Below are 20381 nucleotides of genomic sequence, written 5' to 3' on the forward strand. Positions count from 1 at the left end.
GGCTGGAATAAAGGCAATCCCCAGGGCAGACAAGTCCTAAATAGTCCTAACTAACATATCCCTTTGTTTATTCAGAGTGCTACACTTATACGAGCTAATGACCCCTAACATCCCAGTTTCTCAAGCTCATACTCCTGCTGGGGACTTCCATATCAAATGAGTGGGCAATTTTTGCCAATGAACCTGAGAAATGCCCAAATCAAATCCTAGCTTCAAGAAGCAAGCAAGCCACAGTGGGAACACCTGCAAAATTGGAATCCCAATCCACACACTACCTGAAATGGGCCAAAAGACAAATAGGGAACTGCCTGAACTTGGACAACATTTGAAATCTAGCTTGGAATACAAATTTTGCAACTGGTCCCCACCTCTCAAAAGAAATCCTGAGGCAGAACAGTCAAGAATTGAAGGTTGGATCCAGAACCAAGGTCCGGACCAAAGTTTTTGAATTTGAACTGTTTTGGGAGCGGGGGAAACAAAAAAAGAAAATCCTCCCCCAAACCAAATGATCAACTTCTGTATGTTCATAATTATGCCCATTACCAAAGTAAACTGGAGCTATGCAGAGTCTGCCTGGTAAAACGATGTAAACACCTGGGCCCTCCATGTGACATGTAATAACCCAGGCATGTTGCTGGGATTAAAAGTAGGGAGACAAGTCTGCCTCTCAGCAGCTTTGACCATGTTCACCACTGAACTTTGGGATTCCCCTGAACCCAATATTCACTGTGAAACTCTGGGGTCATGATCACAAACAGAATAAAGGTTCCCCTGAAGCCCTGCAAAGCCAAGCTGCAGAGTCCCGTGAAACTAGCACTCAACAACTTCATCAGCCCTACTCCCACTAAAAACAATGGCAAAGTGTCTTCCATTGTCTTAGTGTGAGCAAGGTCAGGCCCTTCATTAAAGGCTGTATGTAGTAGCAGGAAGAAAAGAAATCTATATTTCTCCTTACCTTTACATATTTTGTGTTTAAATCTTGAAACTCTCCCAATTTCCTATTCTCAAGTAGACGGATTTCATAAGACTGACCTAGAGTTTAAGGAAACATTTCCAAGGTGTTTAATATGTTGTAGCAATGAGAGAGTCATGCTGGCATTTATGTGGCTGATAAAGCATACGTTTGATCAGGGAAAGCTTATTTTTGCTAACATAATGCATTTGCCCCAGTAATCATTAGGCACTACAGCACAGCAGAAATCTGAGGGGAAGGTTTGCCTTTTGGCAACTAAAATCTCTCCATTAGGGCATCAATTATAGCTGTCTCCCAGGGCTGCTACACTTTTCTGGTCGCCCTCCAGAAAGTCACCAAGGTGTTCAAGGCAGTTGTCCACCCATGTCACACGGCTGTGACAGCACTGCCTTTGTCTGTCCCTTCTGCTAAAGCAACTCTGCTAAAGCAATCGTTGTGTGAAGACATGCTGGCACAACACATCTAGGCACTATTTTGCAGAGGATAGAAACCTGGGCAAAATCTTCCCTTTTCCAGAGAGCAGCCAGGCCTGCAAGGTGTTTTGGTGAACCAGAAATATAAAATTTGTTCCATAAGGCCTGGGAAGTTGCTGCCCAGGGCATAAATACTCCTTTAGATATGTGTGTGGAGGCAGTGGGATATTACAGCATTTGCAAGGACCAGTTCTGGGAAGGGAATTCATACTCCAGCACCCCATGACCACCCTCAGAATAAGGAATTTAGCCAGTTCAATAGAAATTAGCTAACTGGTTTATGAAACAACATCTCTCTCCAAGGTTGACAGCAGACAAAGGAGACTGATGTCTCAATACCTTATGCACAAATTACTACAACATTACAATCATTGTATTATAGCAACTCTTTACAATAAACCTGCAGCCAGTACTAATGCAGGACAGGATCATTAGGATTAATGGAGTACACGTATACCTTATTTCTTGTTTTTCTTGTTTATCTTTCTATCCTCTCTTTTCCTGAAAAATGTACAGGGTATGACAGGGCACCAAGAAGATCAGTTTGGGTTTTCTGGTCCAACCAGTATCTCCACAGAACTGGCCCTGCAGAAAACTGCAAAGCAGATATATCTCCCTTCAAGTAGCTCCTATCAACAGAGACAAATCCACTACATTTCTGGATCCAGATCTAGAAACGGAAGACTTATGACAGCAGATGTATCAGAAAGGCACTGTGTTACAGGGAGATTCCCTTCTGAGAATCCCACCTACCTGAGTACAGAACATATCAATAGAGCACATGGATAACTGTGCTTATTCAGCTGGTTGACAGGTAGTAAAAAAAAAAAAAAGGGGGGGGAAGGGGGCAAGAGAGGCCATATTGAATCCCCAAATGTTTGCACAACACTCCTATGGATGTTAATAGGAATTCTGCAAACAGGAAGTGACCCTTAAATCCAGCAAGTGGCTTAGGGCACAGGCAGAGGGGAGAATAAACCATATGAAGTACCAAAATAAGCACTGGAAAGATGCATAGATCTTTACCCATCTCTTTGCACATGAGTAAAACAAAATGGCAAGAGTCACCTGCCTTTGAAGACTGCTGAACAACAAAAGTGGATTTTGTAAAATGCAGTCCTGAAACTGAGGTCTTCCACACTTTAACTCAAGAGACTTTCTAGCATTCCCACTGATATATGTTAATGTTGTTCACTTAGCAAATTTTAGACAGATGTACATATTACCCTACATAATCCATGCTGTTGCATTAGCATAAAAAGATCAGGGTCGGGTTAAAAAAAACACATTTTCTCTCACAGAATTATAGAAAAGATCAAGTCTAACCATTAACCTTGGACTGCCAAGTCCACCACTAAACCATGTCTCTAAGTGCCATGTCTGTTGTAGTATGTACTTTTATGTGCTGTACATGTTTATCTATGAAGTACTTGGTTGCTCAATGGTTCAGTTTGGGGATAGATTTCACCAGCAGTGGAGTGATACGGTTCATCATCTCAAACCAATTTACACAGCCAAGCAACTCTTGCACTTACAGTTCATTCCAAGGCAAATATGAGGCTACTTAATCATTACAGAGAATTAATTTAGGTTTTGAGACCATGAGCGCCCAAAAGACAGTATCTATGACTGTACTCAGATGCAATAACAGGGACAGGGAAATTTAGTGGTATGAGCTGTGCTACAGAGGAAGGGAATGGTCAAACCAGAAGCACTGCCAGCCATTCAGCAAATATCTCAGGAATGAGTAGGTTTTTGGGACACCTTCACATACTGAAACACTCTTACTTTTGTCAGCCCGATTCACTTATTTGTGGTTCCAATGAGACAAACGAAAATAATGGGCATAAAAACATTTCACAGTTCCTTTCACAGTACCATCAAGCACTCAAAAACTCTGCAGCTTGCATCTTCCACCCCTTAACGGGATAGGAACAGTACTGCAACCCGGCAGCCAGCAGGCACCACACATCTCCCTCCACCTGATAGGACTGATTCACCTTGGATGGAGCTAGAAACACATTCTGCTGCCTAGAAAAAAAGAAACTGCAGTGTAGACAGAGTTAATATTAAACAGAAAGCCAAAGAGGAAATAAAATGGTTTGATGAAAGATATATGGGTCACCTGATGGAGGCCCTGGAACGCAATTTATGCCAGGAAAAACCTCAAGTAAAATGGTATTTTATGCTAACTGCTTTCCCCTTGAACTCAGAATGTTTAACTCTAGTTGCTACACATAACGATTATCAAACAAGACTGCTCCCAGTAAACCTTGAGAACACACACAGTTTTATTTTCCTCTCTGTGAAACTCTGTCAGTGAGAATTCAGTCCTAATTTCTCAAAGTTCCTTTATATATCAGTCTTTTGGTACTGATTTTGAATTTATTCCCCTTAGAGCTTTCCAGCAAATTCATTGCTTCATGGCTCATGGTACCCATAATTCATTAGCATGGACAGCATTCAGATCTTTGTACTTTTATAGCACCAAACTGCTTGGATTATAACTTTTCCTTGAAAAATATGTTCCAAACCTTGTTCAACCTATGTCTTCCACCATCACTATCAACAAAACTCCTGAAATGGTGAATTACAATCTCAGCCCTGCAACTATAACTGCAGGGGAAAAAAAAAAAAACAACACCTAAAGAATGACCACTTGGACATTAGAAAACAAAATCATTTTGTAAAATAAAGTGAACAATAGCGACCTAACCTGAAGAAAGCTGAACTCCCCCTGGCGTCAAAGAGGACAAAGAATTCACACAAGGCTCAGATACACAGATCATCTATGAATCCTCTATCACTGACTCACCAGCACTGGCAGGCACAGACTGACAATTTTCTGCTAAAACTAAATCAGTAATAGATCATTCTTAGTCAGGTATCTAAATCTGTAAAGAAGTATGTCAGCAAGTGTGACTAAAGCAATCCGTATTTCCAGTTCCCAAGACAGACTGCAAGTAGCTAAGCCCAAAACATAATGCTGAAATACAGAGTTTTCCCATACTGAATTTTTCCATCTGTCTGAGATGGAAATACAGATTAATACAGGTCAGACTACAACCTTCCAAGTCAATACTTGGTGGTAAAAGCTGGAGACAGGGGCAGAGGGTACCAATGCTGAAACTCTGCAGTGATTTGATTGAATGGCCCAGGTCCAGAACCTGGGCAATATCTGGTCCTCAGCTGACATGGGTTCAACATCTAGTGGGCTCAGACAGAAGAAAGAGCCTGAAAAAAACAATTGTGGCAATGGAGAGCAGTGGTGGCTGCATTTGATCAGTCCTCCTTTAGCAGGATGATAGTCATCACCCAGTGCCAAAGGCCAGCCACGTGCTGAAACCTTTTCCTACCACACTCTCAACACTGGCCACAGCTGCATCACCATAGGCAACACAGGTCTGAGACCACTTCAAAGTTCATAAAGCAAGTTGAGAACACCACCATAGGCAACACAAGTTTGAGATCACTTCACCACAGCCTGACCACTGGTCATGGTGTAATACTGGACACATGGGGCACCTAAAGCGTCTGTCACCACCTGAAATGAAGAAAACACTCTGCAAGCAAATCCCCAGCACAGTTGATGCCAAAGCAACCTCTGCATGTCTGTACCACTCAGTGCTCCCCTCACTCACCACAGTCCTCCTTTCCTACTTTAGGCAAAGAACAGAGCAGCAATAAGTATTTAGAAAACGACAGTAAATTCCTGAGATGCAATTTGTCTCCCATCTTCATTGAAAGCTTCAGGGGCACCAGTAAAAACCTGGGTGGGTGATGATATGCTTTAATTTGCATTTTAAAGAGACATTCCCTGAGCAACAGCAAATTTATGCAATCTCCTCCTAAATGAGAGTTTGAGCAACTCGCTTTACAAACAAGAGTAGTATCCAGCAAAGTAGTAAGCATCGAGGTTCAGAAAGTTTCTGGTTGGTAATTCATAAAGAAATTGCATCTATCTGAAGGAGGATTTATAGACTGCTTAGTTTTTTTAATTTGTATTTTGGTACTTAATGCACATTAAATGCAGGTATGACCACTTAATGTGAGGACAAAAGAACTGAAAGTCAACAATTTACTACAGATGAAAAATAATTTAGTTCAACACAGGAATGCTTTGACCTGCTCAGAAGGTACAAGTTTTAACAGCTTACTGATCTCCATGGAATTTGGTCAGCCATCAGGAATTCTAGGTAATTTCTGGTTAAAAAAGATTATCACCATTGCAAGCTCGAAGTTACGTTTTGTTCAAAAAGTACCTGCTACACAACTAAAATATCCTCCTTGCTTTTCTTTGTTTTAGTGTTACGTTTCAAGGGCCACTTGCACTATGCATTTTGTGGTTTTCTGCACAATACACCGACACGATACACTAATTTCCAATTAGGATGCTGATGTTCCAGGCTGATATGACTCAGGCCTTACTTAATCTAGCAAAGTAGTCTACTTGTCTTTCCAGCAATTAATTAAACCCTAACCTTTGACTAAGCAATATAACCCCTACAAAAGTCTGTGGAAAGATAAAAAAAAAAAACCAACAAAAAAAACCAAACAACTGAGACTCCTCTTTTTCAGAATGGATCCACACAGCACTGGACAGAACCAGCCTGGAAACTGTTTGATTATTAAGCCAAGCTGGCCAATAAAAATTCCATGTAGCAACTTTATATGGACATCCTCAAGAGCGCACAGATAAAGGCAAAGGAATGCTGACAGTAAAATGTAGCATGTAGAAGGAGGGGGAGGGAAAAAAAAGCAAGCATTTATTGTCCCAAACTGAAGCACATCCAGCAGGCAGGAGGATCACCTTTGAAACAGCCAAACACAACTATTCAGGGCATCAGGCACATACAAAGATTTTTCTGACAAGAAAGATTAATGAACCCCCAGGGTAAACAGACAAGAGTGACAGAGCTGGCATCTGAATTTGCACGCTTGATTACCCACACCTCTTTAGCCAGTCACAAGCAAAAATAAAAATTAGCATGACTTGCTCAAGTGTCCCATGTGTGGAAACTGCAGGAAAAGCAGCAAAAGCAGAACCCTCAATCCCTGAGCCACAAATGGCAGTGGATATTCTGCAGTTGCTTACTGTAGCCTCATTTGACAAGATGCTGTAGATGTTTATCCAGTGGATATTATGAATTCACCAGCTACACAATAGGCCACCCTGAAAGTTCCCACTACGCTAGGAACATGGAAATCCTGCAAAGGAGGACAAGCTGTGGGCCAGGAAATGCAAAAGGATCACTAGAGACAACCTCATACTGGCAAGCTCATCTTGCCCCACATCCTATCTTCAACACAGCACCCAGAGATGGAGCTCAGTGAATGCTGTCAGCCTTTTCCTTGTCATATCTTCCCAGTTTCTGATATTCAGTATCCAGATTGCATCCACATTAAACTGCCCAGTCAGAACCAATGCTCATTAACTCTTGTGTGGTCTCCTTCTGAACTTGCTCATACTGTGGCAGTCAGAACCACAATTTACACACCTTGCTTTAGTATTCAGCCTTGCCCTTCACCTGCCTCCTGCCTGTTTCCTCCTGCAGATAAGCTGCCTTAGCTCCACCATGTTCTGGTACCCATCCGAGTTCAGCACCGAGGATACCTGCTCTACTTCCCACTGCCACCAGGGCAGCAAGACTACAGGAACAGAGAAGAGCAGTTCAACTACTAATTCTACTACCACACCATAGAGTTTCACTGCCATCATGTTTATGTTTTTCCTCCTTTTACAACCTGCCCCCAATCAAGGGGGTTTCTTTGTCCCCCTCTTTCTCTTTTCCTACCTCTTTCTTGAGGGAAACCCAACACATGCCTCAGAGCCAAGTTTGCTGCAGGAAAATTTCACTGCTCATTTACTATATGAATATTTGACAGATCCCTACTCTCCCCAGACTTTTGAAGATGTTCTGTTTTACAGTGGTGACTCTTCATAGCTAACAGGCATTAACAGAAATACTCATTTACAGTGGTTTCCACTCAAAAGAGGGGGAGGTACATTTAAATCCCTGAAGACTACAGTCCAGCTTTGAATCAAGGACACAAAACAAGCCAGAAGACACAGAAACACCCCAATTGCTAAATCACTGTGTGCACTTGGGCTTCTCTTGCATAGACCCCATCTACTTTACTGGATCCCACCTAATCTAAGCCATGTTACAAACTTTGATTTTTAATATAAATTAATCAGTGAAGAAATTATAGACTTCCAATTGAAAGCTGCAAAAAATATCTACCCTGTGAAAACAATTCCTTCCTGTATTTCCACTTCTCTAGCATGTACTTGAAACACTCAGGATTATCTTAGTCACATCTGTACAGCTCAGGAAACCTCAGCCCCCTCTGTGTAAGTAAAAATACAGGCTTTTTCTGGTTTCAACCCGTTCTAAGTCAGTTTGGACAACAGGTTTTATAGCTCTGTAAGAGTAACTTTGTGTGTAATATTTACTTGAGTTTCAGATAACTAAAAAGAATGGTCCTGGGTGAGGGTGCTGAGGAGGGATGCAGAAAAGCTGAGTATGTCTCCTGACCCCACCTAGCAGCTCCCTCAGATGCCCTCAGGTGCTTCCTTTACCACATTTCTGCAGTTAATAAACTGGGAGAAGCAAGTCCCAGTCCTGCATGTGGCTGCTCAATCAGTGCCTACCACAGGGAAGGGGAGGACATGTGATTGGCAACTGCCCTATCAAAGCAGACCATACCTTCCACACTGCTCACAAGTGTGGCACCAAGCTAGGACAAGAGCACTGCTCCAGTGCTTGCTGTCTAGTTCCAGGAACGCACATTAAATTCTTGGTAGGAAGCAAATGAGAGAAAAAGACGGTTTTTCTCTACCTCTTTAAGGGGGGAAAAAGCACATTCTCTTATAAAAAAGTATATTATTTCTATAAAAACAGCTAATCATGTCAAACCTCCAATATTTCTCAAGCTTTTTACTGCTACCTAAAATGTCATCTTTTAGGACACTGCAAATAAGAGGAAGCTAATTGGAAAATTTCCACATCTTCTCAGATTGGTAGGTACATTGATACAAACATCAAAGCCTGTAAAATCACAGGTAAAAATTTCACTATCATAAAGGAATCTCAAAGTAAATATGAGTAATGGGGTAAAGTAAAAAAATTTCATGGAATACAAGGGAAAAATCTTCCAGTTATTCTCACATTTCTCATCACAGTCAGAGGAACTTCTGAGCACTCCCTTCCTTCACAGATATTTAAGATTTATGGGAGAACAAAATGCAATCTAGGGGCTTCCAGCAGGAGTTGTGCACAGGCTATAGTCCAGCAAGTTCATAGTCCCATTTGAATTTTATCCAGATGTTAGCAATAGAAGAAAGGATTACAAAAAGAATAGAAAACAGCCTCTTGGTTAAAAGACAACTGAGATTCTAGCTTCCTAGGGACAACAGAAGTCAGATGCTCTACTTACGCAGAGGTGCCTTGTCATCTGAAGTAAGATTCATAGTGAGCTTAGGGATGGTGTGGTTTGGAGACAGGGTTGTTTATCCTGGGCTGCCAAGTGAAGACAGAGCTGCCAAACATATGGGGAAATTGCTTCTAGCACAATTAATGGCTCCGGGTGAGACACTAGAACCTACTCAGAGCTGTCTTCAAAGTCAGGCAGGAGACAAATTCCTTTTCTGAATATGAAGTGCACCACAAGAACCAAAAACACCAAGTAGCCAGTCTCAGATATGGGAAAGACAAACCAGCTTCATTAGGCATTTTTTAAACCATCCAAACCCAGGAACAGAGTGGAAAGGGGTCAAGGAGTAGCATGGCAGCTCACAACAATCAGGGAACAAGGATGCCGAGGAGGGGAGCCACCAGGGAGTACCTGGTGCTCAGTCTCAACAACACAAAGTCATTGTTTGTGCCTGTGATCTCAAGCAAGGGTGGAGTGCATGTCCACAGGGAGAAGCCACCAGCAGCAGAGCTCCTACAAATGCCCAGAGCCTGGTCAGTGGTGGCAGTGACTAGCATGGGACAAAGCAAAAATATCCCCACAAACAAAGCTATAATTAAACCAGAAGCACACCCAGCTAGAACTCAGCCTTCTCTACACTTCATTTAGGCAAATAAAGAATTGTTCCAGGAAAAGTACAAACATCCAGGCAGTTGTGACCCCATAAAAACTCAGTTACGTAGGAGTTAACGTCAATACAAAACAGCTTTTTTTCATTTACTGTAAATCCCAGTGTTTAAAACTGGGTTCTCTGGCTGTAGAAGATTAGACAACCAAATTTGAACTTTAGACTTTTTAAGGGAGGCACAGGTTCTCTTTTGCCTTCTGTTGTAAGCAGTTTCATCTCCTACCCAAACAATTAGCAATTGACTCCAAAGTGTCCTCTTCAGCTTCTCCTTGCCCAGGGCTTTCTACACCTTTCTTTGGAGAAGAAATCAGAACACATCTGCAGTGAGCTGAGGCAGGACAACAGCCACCAGGTTTTAAATGAAGCACTGTTTAAAGTTCACCAGCTTATGCACATGTGTCTTGAACCTGGATATATGCCTTCGCAGCCTGGGATTGAAATGTGGGGCTTTTGCTCAGGTGTGATCCAGACTCACACTAAGTCCATCTTTAGCTCCATGAGGCAGCTGTTGCTCATGCACCTCTACAGCAACACTCCCAATATTATCACAGGTTTCCTCAGGTGTTAGTGGTTTACTCTCATGGGTTTTGTTTTGGGCTTGTTTCTTTTCTGAACCATCTAGGACTGGCAGTAAGGCTAACTCCTGGAAGATAACAGTAAAGCAGAGACAGCCAGCCTTCCAAACCCTAACCAGCTGTATACTAAAATCCTCACACGGCCAAGAACCTCAAGTCACACACTGCAGATCTGCAGAGCTGAACAGAGCCCAGGAAAACTTTACAGGCAAGTGACGGCCAGTTACTCTTAAGTACCACTGGGGGACTGGGTTGGATTTGTCACACAGCCTGCTCTCAGTGACCCTCTGCAATCAACCTTAACCACGCTCTATTTGAAGTAATTGAGACCCGAGGCTCTGAGCCAGCCTAATGCTGGTCATGAAACAAAATCATGACTTGAACAGCTCAAAGTCCACATGTGGTTCTGGCACTACAAGCTGATTCCCTTGAGCAATGACTTTCAGGTTTTTGTGATTTTTGGCATTTTGTTTTTTAAAGGAATGATTTTATTTCCTCATATTTATTAGCACTCAGATCTACTGTACACAGTGCTTGTTTCCTCTACATTCCTCCTGCTGCAATTTCTGGAACCACCTTTCATTGCTCCCATTTCTCTCCATGTTTGAAACTGGTTTCAACCAGCCATGGTCAAACCACACCCCATATGACTGCAGACCATGGAATATGCACTGCATCAAGCTGTCTTGCTAAAGCAGTGGTTTGTAACATGGTTGCTGGTTGATTGTTTGTCTGAAAATCCCTATCCACAAGAGACACTGAAATACTGCTAAAAGGCAGGCTAGTTCCAGAAATGTTAGGCCATGTTTGTGCTGCAGACTTCTGGACAGTGTAGCTCTGTTGATAGATGTGATTCCTGACCAAAGGAGAAGTGCCAGCAGCAGCTTCTAATGTGAGGACAGCACCTTTACCAGTTTTGCAGACTGAAGGTGGAATGGTGTTGAGACACCATACTAATAAGCCTATACTTTGTCCCATCAGATGAGTAATCCTCCCGAGATCCAGTAAAGACCTCTTAATGAAGGAACTGCCCTAAAGAATAGCAAACTAAGCCTGTGTTCAATTTGGCTCCAGTTTCCCAAGGAATGTGGGAAGGCAGGGGGGTAAGAGATCAGGAAAGACAAGTGTAATGAGTCAGTCTTTGGAAACCAAGCTAAGGATTTGACTCTAGTTACTTCATTTACAGGCTGGTTCTCGAGCTGTGGCCAGCAAGCACTCATGGTTTCAAGCTGGAGTAGATAAGCTTGGGACTCTGCCACTGCCAAATGTCCCCAAGTCAACTTAACACTACAGCTAAACTCATTCCCTTGTGCTCCCTCACAAATACTTCCCCTGCCTTTGCTGAAAACACTGGTCTCTGCTCTCCAGCTCAGGAGTCCTCTCAGCCTCCACTCTTGTGGAGAGCCCAGGCCAGAGACCTCTTCCTCCTCAGTGCCACTGGCCATCTCTCTGGGTCTATCCAGCAAGAAGCAAGGCTCATGAGAAGTAATTATGTTCCACAAGCCTGGAGCCCTCTCCCATCTCTACACAAATATAGCCACTGGATAGTCCTTCTTCTTAGCACTTATGAAATCCTTTCAGATCTCACTTGAAATTCTCCACTGGTTCCTCTTCTATCTCTGCTATGTAACTCGGCCTTCAAGTTGCTACCCAGTATTTTCAGCTTTCCACATTTCATAGCTCTGTCAGGCCTGACCTTTATTCCATCCTGCCTGTGAACTACCTCCTGAGCTGGTCCACTCACCATCATTGAACCAGTCACATGCAGAGAACGTGTTTCAGGGCAATAAGCAGAGCTGCTTCACGGTGACAAAAGGTCAGTTACCGCGTGGTGAAGAGCTCAAGTTCAGAAGGAACATCTGAAGAGCAAGTGCCAAGAGTCACCTAGCAACCAGAATGCCCCATACCCTTTACTCACAGTTTGGGAAAGTTACCACACTGGATGTGAATTGCTTTGTTGGTGCTGGGACAGTCACTGTGTCTTTGTATCTGCCTTACTAGGAGCTATGACTGACACATAGGCAGGGTGGAGGGATATTCATTAATGAAGTTACCCATTTGCTAAAGCAATCCATCCCAACACCCAAGCATACAAGGAAGAAGGGAAGTTTTATGTAACAGTGTTTGGCCAAGCCATGATAAACACAGAGAGAGGGTAAGGTGCAAGAGGTGTCCCTTTTCTTACAGTCAGCATAAGGGGATAAGGTGTAGGGAATGGTCTAAATTGCCTCATGAGATGTCTGTGGCATTGCAGCTGGATCACAGTGTTTGGAGTCAGTCAGCTCCTCTGTTGTGCCAGGAGTATTGATTCCAGAAACCTCAGATGCCCCAAGGTTCCCTTCACATACCTCCTCAAGCTCATACAACGTAATTCTATTAATGGGATTAATGTTCCGACAGAGTCTTTAAATCCTCATCTCTTTTTAACCCAAGGCAATGTTCTCACCAATATCCCACCAACAGCAATTAGACACCCCAGCTCTGACCACAGCTGGTTGGAAGGTGAGTCCACCATCGTTGTCTCCTCATATCTGTAGTTACCTCTAGTGAACCCACTAGTTTCTCATAGCAGCTCATATCCACATGTGACCATACTCCATTCCCCTTTTACTAACTAGCACAGGCAAGGGATTTTGGTCTAATGCAAACTACATGTCAGACAAATTTACAGTTAAGGTCTGCCCTTGCTACAGGAGAGGGTCAGTGCTGGGAGCCAGACTGCAGCCAATGGTGTGGACTCTGAAACAGCCTTTTGAAGTAGAGCAGAACAGCTTTTAAAGCAAGTACATTGCAAGATCACAAAAAAAAAAAATTTAAAAAAAAAATCAATCTACATACAGAGAGCCCAGTGTAAGGAGGAAGACAAAATAAGTGCTTAAATAAGTGAGATGTGGATGCTCATGAGAAGGTAGCAGGCAGATGCAAAGTTCCTGCCAAGGGGAACAGAAAACAGTGAGCCAGTCAACTATCAGAAGATGCACCACCTTTTACTACTAATCACCCTTCGAGGAGCAAGTGCTGTTTCCATGCACTGTGGCAAGCCAACAGAATTATAGGGTGCCCATTTCTTCCCCCAGCAGCTTCCCAACTCTGCCCCACTGCACAGCTCCTGCCAGCCTCATCTCTGCTTTGGTCCTCCAGGCCTGTCCAGCCTCATATTCTCCAGGGTACATTCTACAGGGACACATCTCACCTTTCTCCTTGAGGGATGAAAGACAGATGATAGCCAAGAAATGCCAAGGAAACAGGTCAGTACTGTGTCAAGCTGTAGCAGGAGACAACTCCTTGCAATAGTAAGCAGGACAAAGCCAAACACAGCATGGTCTATCTGAAAGGCAGTAACAGTCTTACTTTGCATAGGAAAACACAGACTATTCCAGTCAGAGTTTTTTAAAACTCATGGAATTGTGTAAAGAGTTGTCTAGCTTTTTCCTTACCAAGGTAAAACAGCAGGCACTGCTTCATGTATGCTAAAATATTTGGCCATTGCCTGCTTTTCATAAAAAAATCTTTTATCCCAATACAGGAAAAAATTGCGTTTCACAGGAAGATTCATCTCAATCTCACCCTTGATATGCCTCATATCACCTCCTGGGGCCTGCTGTGTTTAGATGGATAAACTGGGAAGCATCCAAAGCATTTTTTGATCCTGGGAGACAGAACAGTGCCAGCTGATGTGACAGGAAACACCTGGCTCCTTGGGTAGAGCCTGCAGTACTCAGCTGATCCTTCTGTAGGGCTCCATGGGTCTACCAGCTACCACCACAGATCCAGCAGCCAGCTGCACTTGAGGTCAGACTCCAAAGGAGATCAGGGCTCTGATTTCTACCAGCATTGAGAGAAACCTACCCAGGGAGGCACTCAAGTGAGCATCCTACTCAGTGCATGAAGCTTAAAGAGCTGAGGCAGTGTCCTGAAGCAGAAAAGGATCTCAGTAACAGTGCAGACACCCTCCAGGTTGTTGTCGTCAGGCTAATGCCCTTGTTTACAGCCCAGCAGAAAATAAGCATACTATGTTAGCATAATATGTGCCTGGAGAGGTCTGATCCCTTCAAGGCCCACATGCAGGAGGTGCTGCAAAGTGACAGCCAAACACCAACCACATGCAGAGATGTGAATGCATGAATTCTGCCAAATGGAGGGGGGCGGGGGGAAAGTGTAGAGAAATACACAGTGTTTGTTTATCCAGGAGTAAAAACTAGCCTATGAGGTCAGTTACAGAGGACTTTGATGCACTGAACCCTGGCAACTTGTCAAGTTAGGCACTGAGCAGAGCCATATCTCAAAGCCAGTGTGAATGATGCCATGCTCTGCCCAGACCACAGAGCAGCCCTTGGATACCTGTTAACTCATCCTCTGGCAATGCCTTGCAGCATCCAACTTTGCCAAAGTTTGCCCACCTGCTTATCAATCTGGCCTTGCAGCTGCAGTTTAAGTTGTCTGAGATCTAGCCAGTACTTGGCCACAGGGAACTGTACATGCTACAACACTGCTTTAAGTCAACAGTTAAATCAGTGTTACTTCATTATTTTATAATAGTTGATAATCTGGTATCTAAATATGAAAAATTAAATACTCCTCCTTTCCTCCACCCCCTCCCCATCTCTATCCCTCTTTTCCCATCCCGCTGCCCTCCCAGTGAAACAAGTATGGGATTAAATCTCTCATCAACTGTTCCCAGGAAATGTGCTCTTCTTCAGTGTAGTGCAAACCCTACCTTGGTTGAGGTAGGTCAGGGTTTCTTCGTGCAGTTTCACAGCAGGTGATGTGGCTGTGCAGAGGACATACTGAAAGGGTGGCAGTTTGGCATCATTCTCAGGAGACAGCTGCGGTTCTTCCTGCTTGAAAATCGGCAGCGCAAGGACATCTCTGCAACACATAATTCACAGACATTTAGTTACAAAGAGTTAATGGAATATGCCAGCCTAAATCTGCACTTGGTTCTCATGATCTGGTATAATGGAGATGGTCTCTGAAGAAACAGAGTTAAAATGGCTAAAAGAGAAAGAATTCTGCCTGTATAAAGTAACCAGGCAACTTCTGCCTCTAGGACATCAGCACTGCACAATACAGAATGCCTGAGAATTAATTTATATTTTTAAAAATTAAATCAGATTTACTTTTCAGTTAAGCAGTTTTCTTGATGAGGAAAAAAATCACCAAAAATAGATTCTTCATCCTTGTGCAAGTACATATGTTTAAGAGTTCTTGGGTTCTTAGATGAAAGCCTTTCATGGGAAAAAAAAAAAAAGGCAAGAAAGGGCACTTTGACAGTTGAATCTCTGGTTAGTAAAATGTCTTCAAGTAGCAACTAAGGGCAAGGAACAGACACAGCTCTGGTGTAAAAAGGAGACATTCAGGTAAATAATGGCATGAATCCTGCTGGATTAATTGACTCATGAGATCTCCCTGCACTCTAAATATGTCTGGTCCCAAGCAATCATATAGCTCTTAAGTCAGCACTGGGCCACCTTCATAAATGCACACAAAGGTGCTCAGGAGCAGCTTCACCAGGACCTGCACATAGTCCCTGTCCTCACTTCTTTACAAGATGTTGATGCTGACCTGCCTGCTGATTTAGTGTCAGGCTGATCCCAATCCACACTAATCCCCAAGCAGAACTGGTATTAGCAAGGCTGAGAGCTCAACAAATGATTAGTTGATTAGTACAAAATGAGACGTCAGGAATAAGCATCCTTGTCTCAGCCTGTTTGATACTGAAGAACCACATTAGCCCTACCCGTGTCACAAACACTTCTGATCATTGTGTCCACCTACTTAAGACAATAATATCCTTCCAAATTAGGAGGGTTATGTTGAACATGGAGACAATTCAGAAGAAGATTCTTTTTCTTCTGCATTTCCTCCAGATGTGTGAAGACTTGAGATTCCCATTACAGAGGCTGCAGTTCTGCTCCTTTTGATAATCTCATATACAAAAAGCTGTAAGAAAAAACATCCAAGAACATACCAGCATGTACAGGCATGCACCCTGAAAGGGCATTAAGAATTTTTGCCTTGCCTGTTCAGTTAATGATCCACTCGTAGCACCCACAACCTTGAAGGCTACCCAGGTCATGAGTGAAACAGTGCAGCAGTTTAGAGCAAACTGCTGAAGTGCCTGGTTCAACCAGAGGTACTCTTCTTTATGGCAAAATAAAGCCAAAGAGCAAAATGTGTCACTTCAGACACAAACAGGAGAAAAGAAACACCCATCTCTGTTTCCATTCTCTCTTCCAACCCCACGCCCTCCGTGTTATCACCCACTCGAAGGCATCCAGCCCCATTTGCTTACTGGCATTACTGACATAATCACGGCTCTTGCCTAACTGCTGCCACAGAGAGGGCTTTTTTTCCTTAGTGATGATTTACTACAGTAACGAAGTGACAGAAATGCCTGCAGTAGATTTCTGAAATAGACAGCATTGCTCCACACACATGCAGGATCTGATACTGCTCCAGAGTCATCTCGCTCACGGATGCCAACGTTTGCTCTTAACACACTCATCTGCACAATGCCATTGGAATGTGTGAGGCTTTACAGACGAGAACAGGTCAAAAACTCCAAAGCCCAAAACTTCTGCAGTTCAGCAGAAATGGTGCACAAGGTCTGGCCCAGGTTTAACAGTTAGAGCTGAGGAATTTGTACACCTACTCACCTGAAACTGAAATATTTAGGCAAGAGGATATCAAAATTCCACCAATACCATATTTCACATCAGGCTCTTAGCACCCCCGCACTTGCCAGAACAGCTGTCTGATTGCTGAAGACTGTAAGCATGGAGGAATCCATGATTTGGTTTCTTAAAAGCTTCACCATACTAAAGCCCCAGTGAAGCCACACAATTCAATCACATTTTTATTCTTGGAGCATTTGAACTAATGGCCTATGGTATCTGTGGCTTTGGGTCAAGACCTTCTAAAACACTGCACCTTATCAAAAATGTTTGGAAGTTCGGAGGTGAAGACTTAAAAGAATTTTTAAGTTAAGTATATAAGCCATCGCAATATTCAACGCTTAAAAAAAAAAAAAAGGTGAACTTCTTAAAACTCTCACAAGTTTCACCTTTTTGCTAAAACCTTCCAGTTCTGGTCTTAAACAACACTTAGACTGTTGCTTACCCGAGAACAAAGTTATTTGAGAGTTCAGCCAGCTGATGGAACAGAAAGTAAAACATGTACTTGGTTTTTATAAAAACTGGATGAAGATTTACAAGGATTTTTCTGTAATATCATCTTGCTTTAACTACAAATGCCACTGAGGTATGGTAGAACTTACACGGATGTCTCAGATACACAGAAAGCCTTTGATCTCTGCAAAGTATAATTTATATAAACTTTTCTTACAGCAACTTCAAGAATTGTACTATTTCAGTTTTCCGTGCAGCGCTGCTACAAGGGGTTATGGAAAGCCTTCAGAAAGGCACAGATCAGCAGAAAAATGCCCCTCTTAGAAATGCATATCTTGACACATTCTCATGGAAAGTGAATTGGCCAGAATTAAGAGGTCTCTACACAAAAAATGAGGGTTTTGTTCAACCAACCTTCCCTGAAACACCCAAGGGCATTGTTGCCATAAAACTGATTTTAGGGCTTTTAGTCCCAAATCAAAAACATCATGGTGACAGTAGCAGATACTCACTAAAGCTGAAGTTTGTTCCCAAAACACTGACAGGTCACTGCCATACCAGCAGCCTTCCTGACAGAAAGGTGTCCTTTATCCCCCAGCTAGCATCAAGCCAGCAAAAATAAGCAAATGTGTTTTCTGGCCAATTAGACAAAATTTCAATTGTGGACTCAAGCCTGACGCAGACCTGATGATCTTGAAGCACTGTGCTACAAACCCATGGAGTTAATGAAGCAGCCTGAGCACCATAAACACTCTCTAATGCTGAGAATACACACAAGTAGCAATGCTGATGCTCCTCTGTTACTGCCGTCCTCACTGTCCTGAACTAATCAGATCTGCAAGCACAAAGCAAAAGAACAAGACTTTTGCCACATATATGTTGTGAAACTGACTTACTGAAACAGAGGGACGACATGAAGAATCTTGTATGAAGAAGTGGAGAAGCTGCCAGAAAGTAAGAATCTTACAGAACCATATCATTTGATAATGGGAGATTATTATTTCGAGCAAAAAAAAAAATTCCTTTGTAAATACACTGATAGGGAGTAGGAATAGACCAGATAGCGTGTCTCCTTGAAAAGGAAGTATTATCTGTGTTGGAAGTGCTTCCCCAGACAAACTCAATGTTCTCTCAAGAGGGGTTGTTTAGGGGTACATTTGAAAGTCAGGCTCTTGGGCCACGGCCAGGTTCTCCACTGCCATAATTCAGCAAAATCCCCCTTTGGCGGAGCAGCAGCAATCGACACCAGCTGACGGCTGAGCTTTTACACCTTCAGAAAACAAATAATTCACAAGCAACCAGCAAAAAAGAAACTCCCAAAGTTGCCTGCTTTCACATCGGTTAGAGGGAGGAAACATGGGTTTGTGCTACACATGTTACAGACTATTGTTTAGCAGCCCTTGTACTTAAATTAGTTGCATTTAATTAAACGCAACTGTGCGGAGGCAGGAAAAAGCTGGTTTAGGCAAGTTCAGAAAGTGAAATTCTGAGCTTTACATACACCGTCCCAAAAACAAGAGAAAGATATCCTGTCCCCAGAAAACTGCGTGCCTTCTCAGTTTGCCAGCAGGCGTTTTTCGCAGACTTTTGACAGCGCCGCTGCCGCACCTCCTCCCTTTGAGCCGCGCTACCCCGGCGCGGAGGAGAGGGAACCCGGCACGAAAAAGCTACACAGAGCTGTCTAGCGAGGCGCTAAAGAAAAAAGAAGGGGAAAAACAAGGAAAAGGAACCCGCGGTCTCTCAGACGGAGGGAGCAGCGCTAACCCCAGTTAGGGCACCACAGGGGGCCGAGGGTACCGGGGGTGCCGCCGGGCAGCCGAGCGGGCGGCGGCGGGACGGGGGCACCCGACCCCCAAACACACCCACACAGACCGCTGTGCCAGGGCGCAGGGGCTCCCGCCGCCCGGGACTCACCGCAGGTAGCTGCCGGTCGAGTGCTGGTTGTAGTGCTCCGGCTGCGTGTGCCAAAACAGCATCTTGGGGGCGGCCCGGCGGCGGTCCCTGGGGCTGCGGAGGGGGCGGCCGCGCTGCCCACTCCAGGCGTGCCGGGCACGGCTGCCACCAACTGGAGCCGCGGCCCCGGCGGCTCCCGCCGCTTTTATGGCTCAGCAGCGGCGGCCGCGGGTTGGCCGGGCCGGGGCTCCGGAGCCCGGTGAGCCCTCCCCCGGGCGGGCACGGGCCGCCAACCCTGGGGCGGAGCGCCCGCCCCTGAGGGCAGGGCGGGGGCGGGCCCGGCCCGGAGCTGGGTTCGACGGACCGTGGCGAGGGAAGGGGTGGATGGATATGGGCAGCCTGGCGATCCCTGGCTATGGTGGACCTGCCCCGGACTCGGAATTGCCCGTGTTTTAAGCGGAGCCGCGGGAGTGATCTGGCAGCTCCATCCGACATCTGTGTGAAATCTCTGCTCAGGTTCCGCTGAGGTCCCTGTTTGAGTGAATGACAGCTGGTTGCTTTAGTCATAGTAGTTTCCGTCTCTTACACTGTGCCTCATGTTAATGTGACCTTTTGTCGGGGTATTTTCCGAGTGGGACAGCAAGAGCCAAAATTTGCCAGAGGAGGTGCAGTAACAAGAACAGTGTCAGGGACTAAACTCACCCCTAACCGTTCAAAACCCTCCTGCCTTTCCTATCTCAACTCCTCCTCTCAATAAGGAGAAATCTGTTTCTTTGCCATTTCAGATTGCAGATCCTGATCCTCACACACAAGGCTACCCATACCCATCATTTTCCTAACCCCCGGCTCTCAGGGCACCTTCCTGTCCCATCAATCCTTTTCTGGTCTGACAGTTTGTGGAGGGGAAACAAAAGGGTAGAAGGGTTCCCCGTTTGGTCATTTTCTATTTTGTATCCACCAGCAGAAATGGAATACTCTGAGTCATTAAACATATTTCAATCAGTTTTCAGGAGAAGACTTCTTATCCAGGAGGTTCCTGGTCAACTTTCAACTGAGAAAAAGGCAGTTTACTCAACTACTCAAAGGTAGTTGTTTGCATTTTTAAGATACATTGGTTATATCTGCTTGTCTCAGTTTCAGATTAAGAAATAGCGCAAATCAATGTGCCTTTAAGGTAGTTTCTCTTTCTTCTGTTACTACACAGCTAGACAAACACCTGGTTCTAACAAAGCC

General features: G+C 44.1%; 1 protein-coding gene across 1 annotated transcript in view; it reads right to left on the reverse strand.

The window, feature by feature from the left end:
• Positions 1-19332, reverse strand: part of TFCP2L1 (transcription factor CP2 like 1) — a 37185-nt gene extending 17853 nt beyond the window's left edge. Inside the window, exons 1-3 of the mRNA XM_027636904.1 lie at positions 19170-19332; positions 14843-14994; positions 956-1032 (exon numbers count right to left, since the gene is read on the reverse strand). Coding sequence (XP_027492705.1) covers positions 956-1032; positions 14843-14994; positions 19170-19231 — 291 coding nt within the window. The 5' untranslated portion in view covers positions 19232-19332. The remainder of the gene's footprint in view (positions 1-955; positions 1033-14842; positions 14995-19169) is intronic.
• Positions 19333-20381: the final 1049 nt, after the last annotated feature.

Source organism: Corapipo altera, unplaced genomic scaffold (assembly GCF_003945725.1).
Source record: "Corapipo altera isolate COAL_440 unplaced genomic scaffold, ASM394572v1 45, whole genome shotgun sequence".
NCBI lineage: Eukaryota > Metazoa > Chordata > Aves > Passeriformes > Pipridae > Corapipo > Corapipo altera.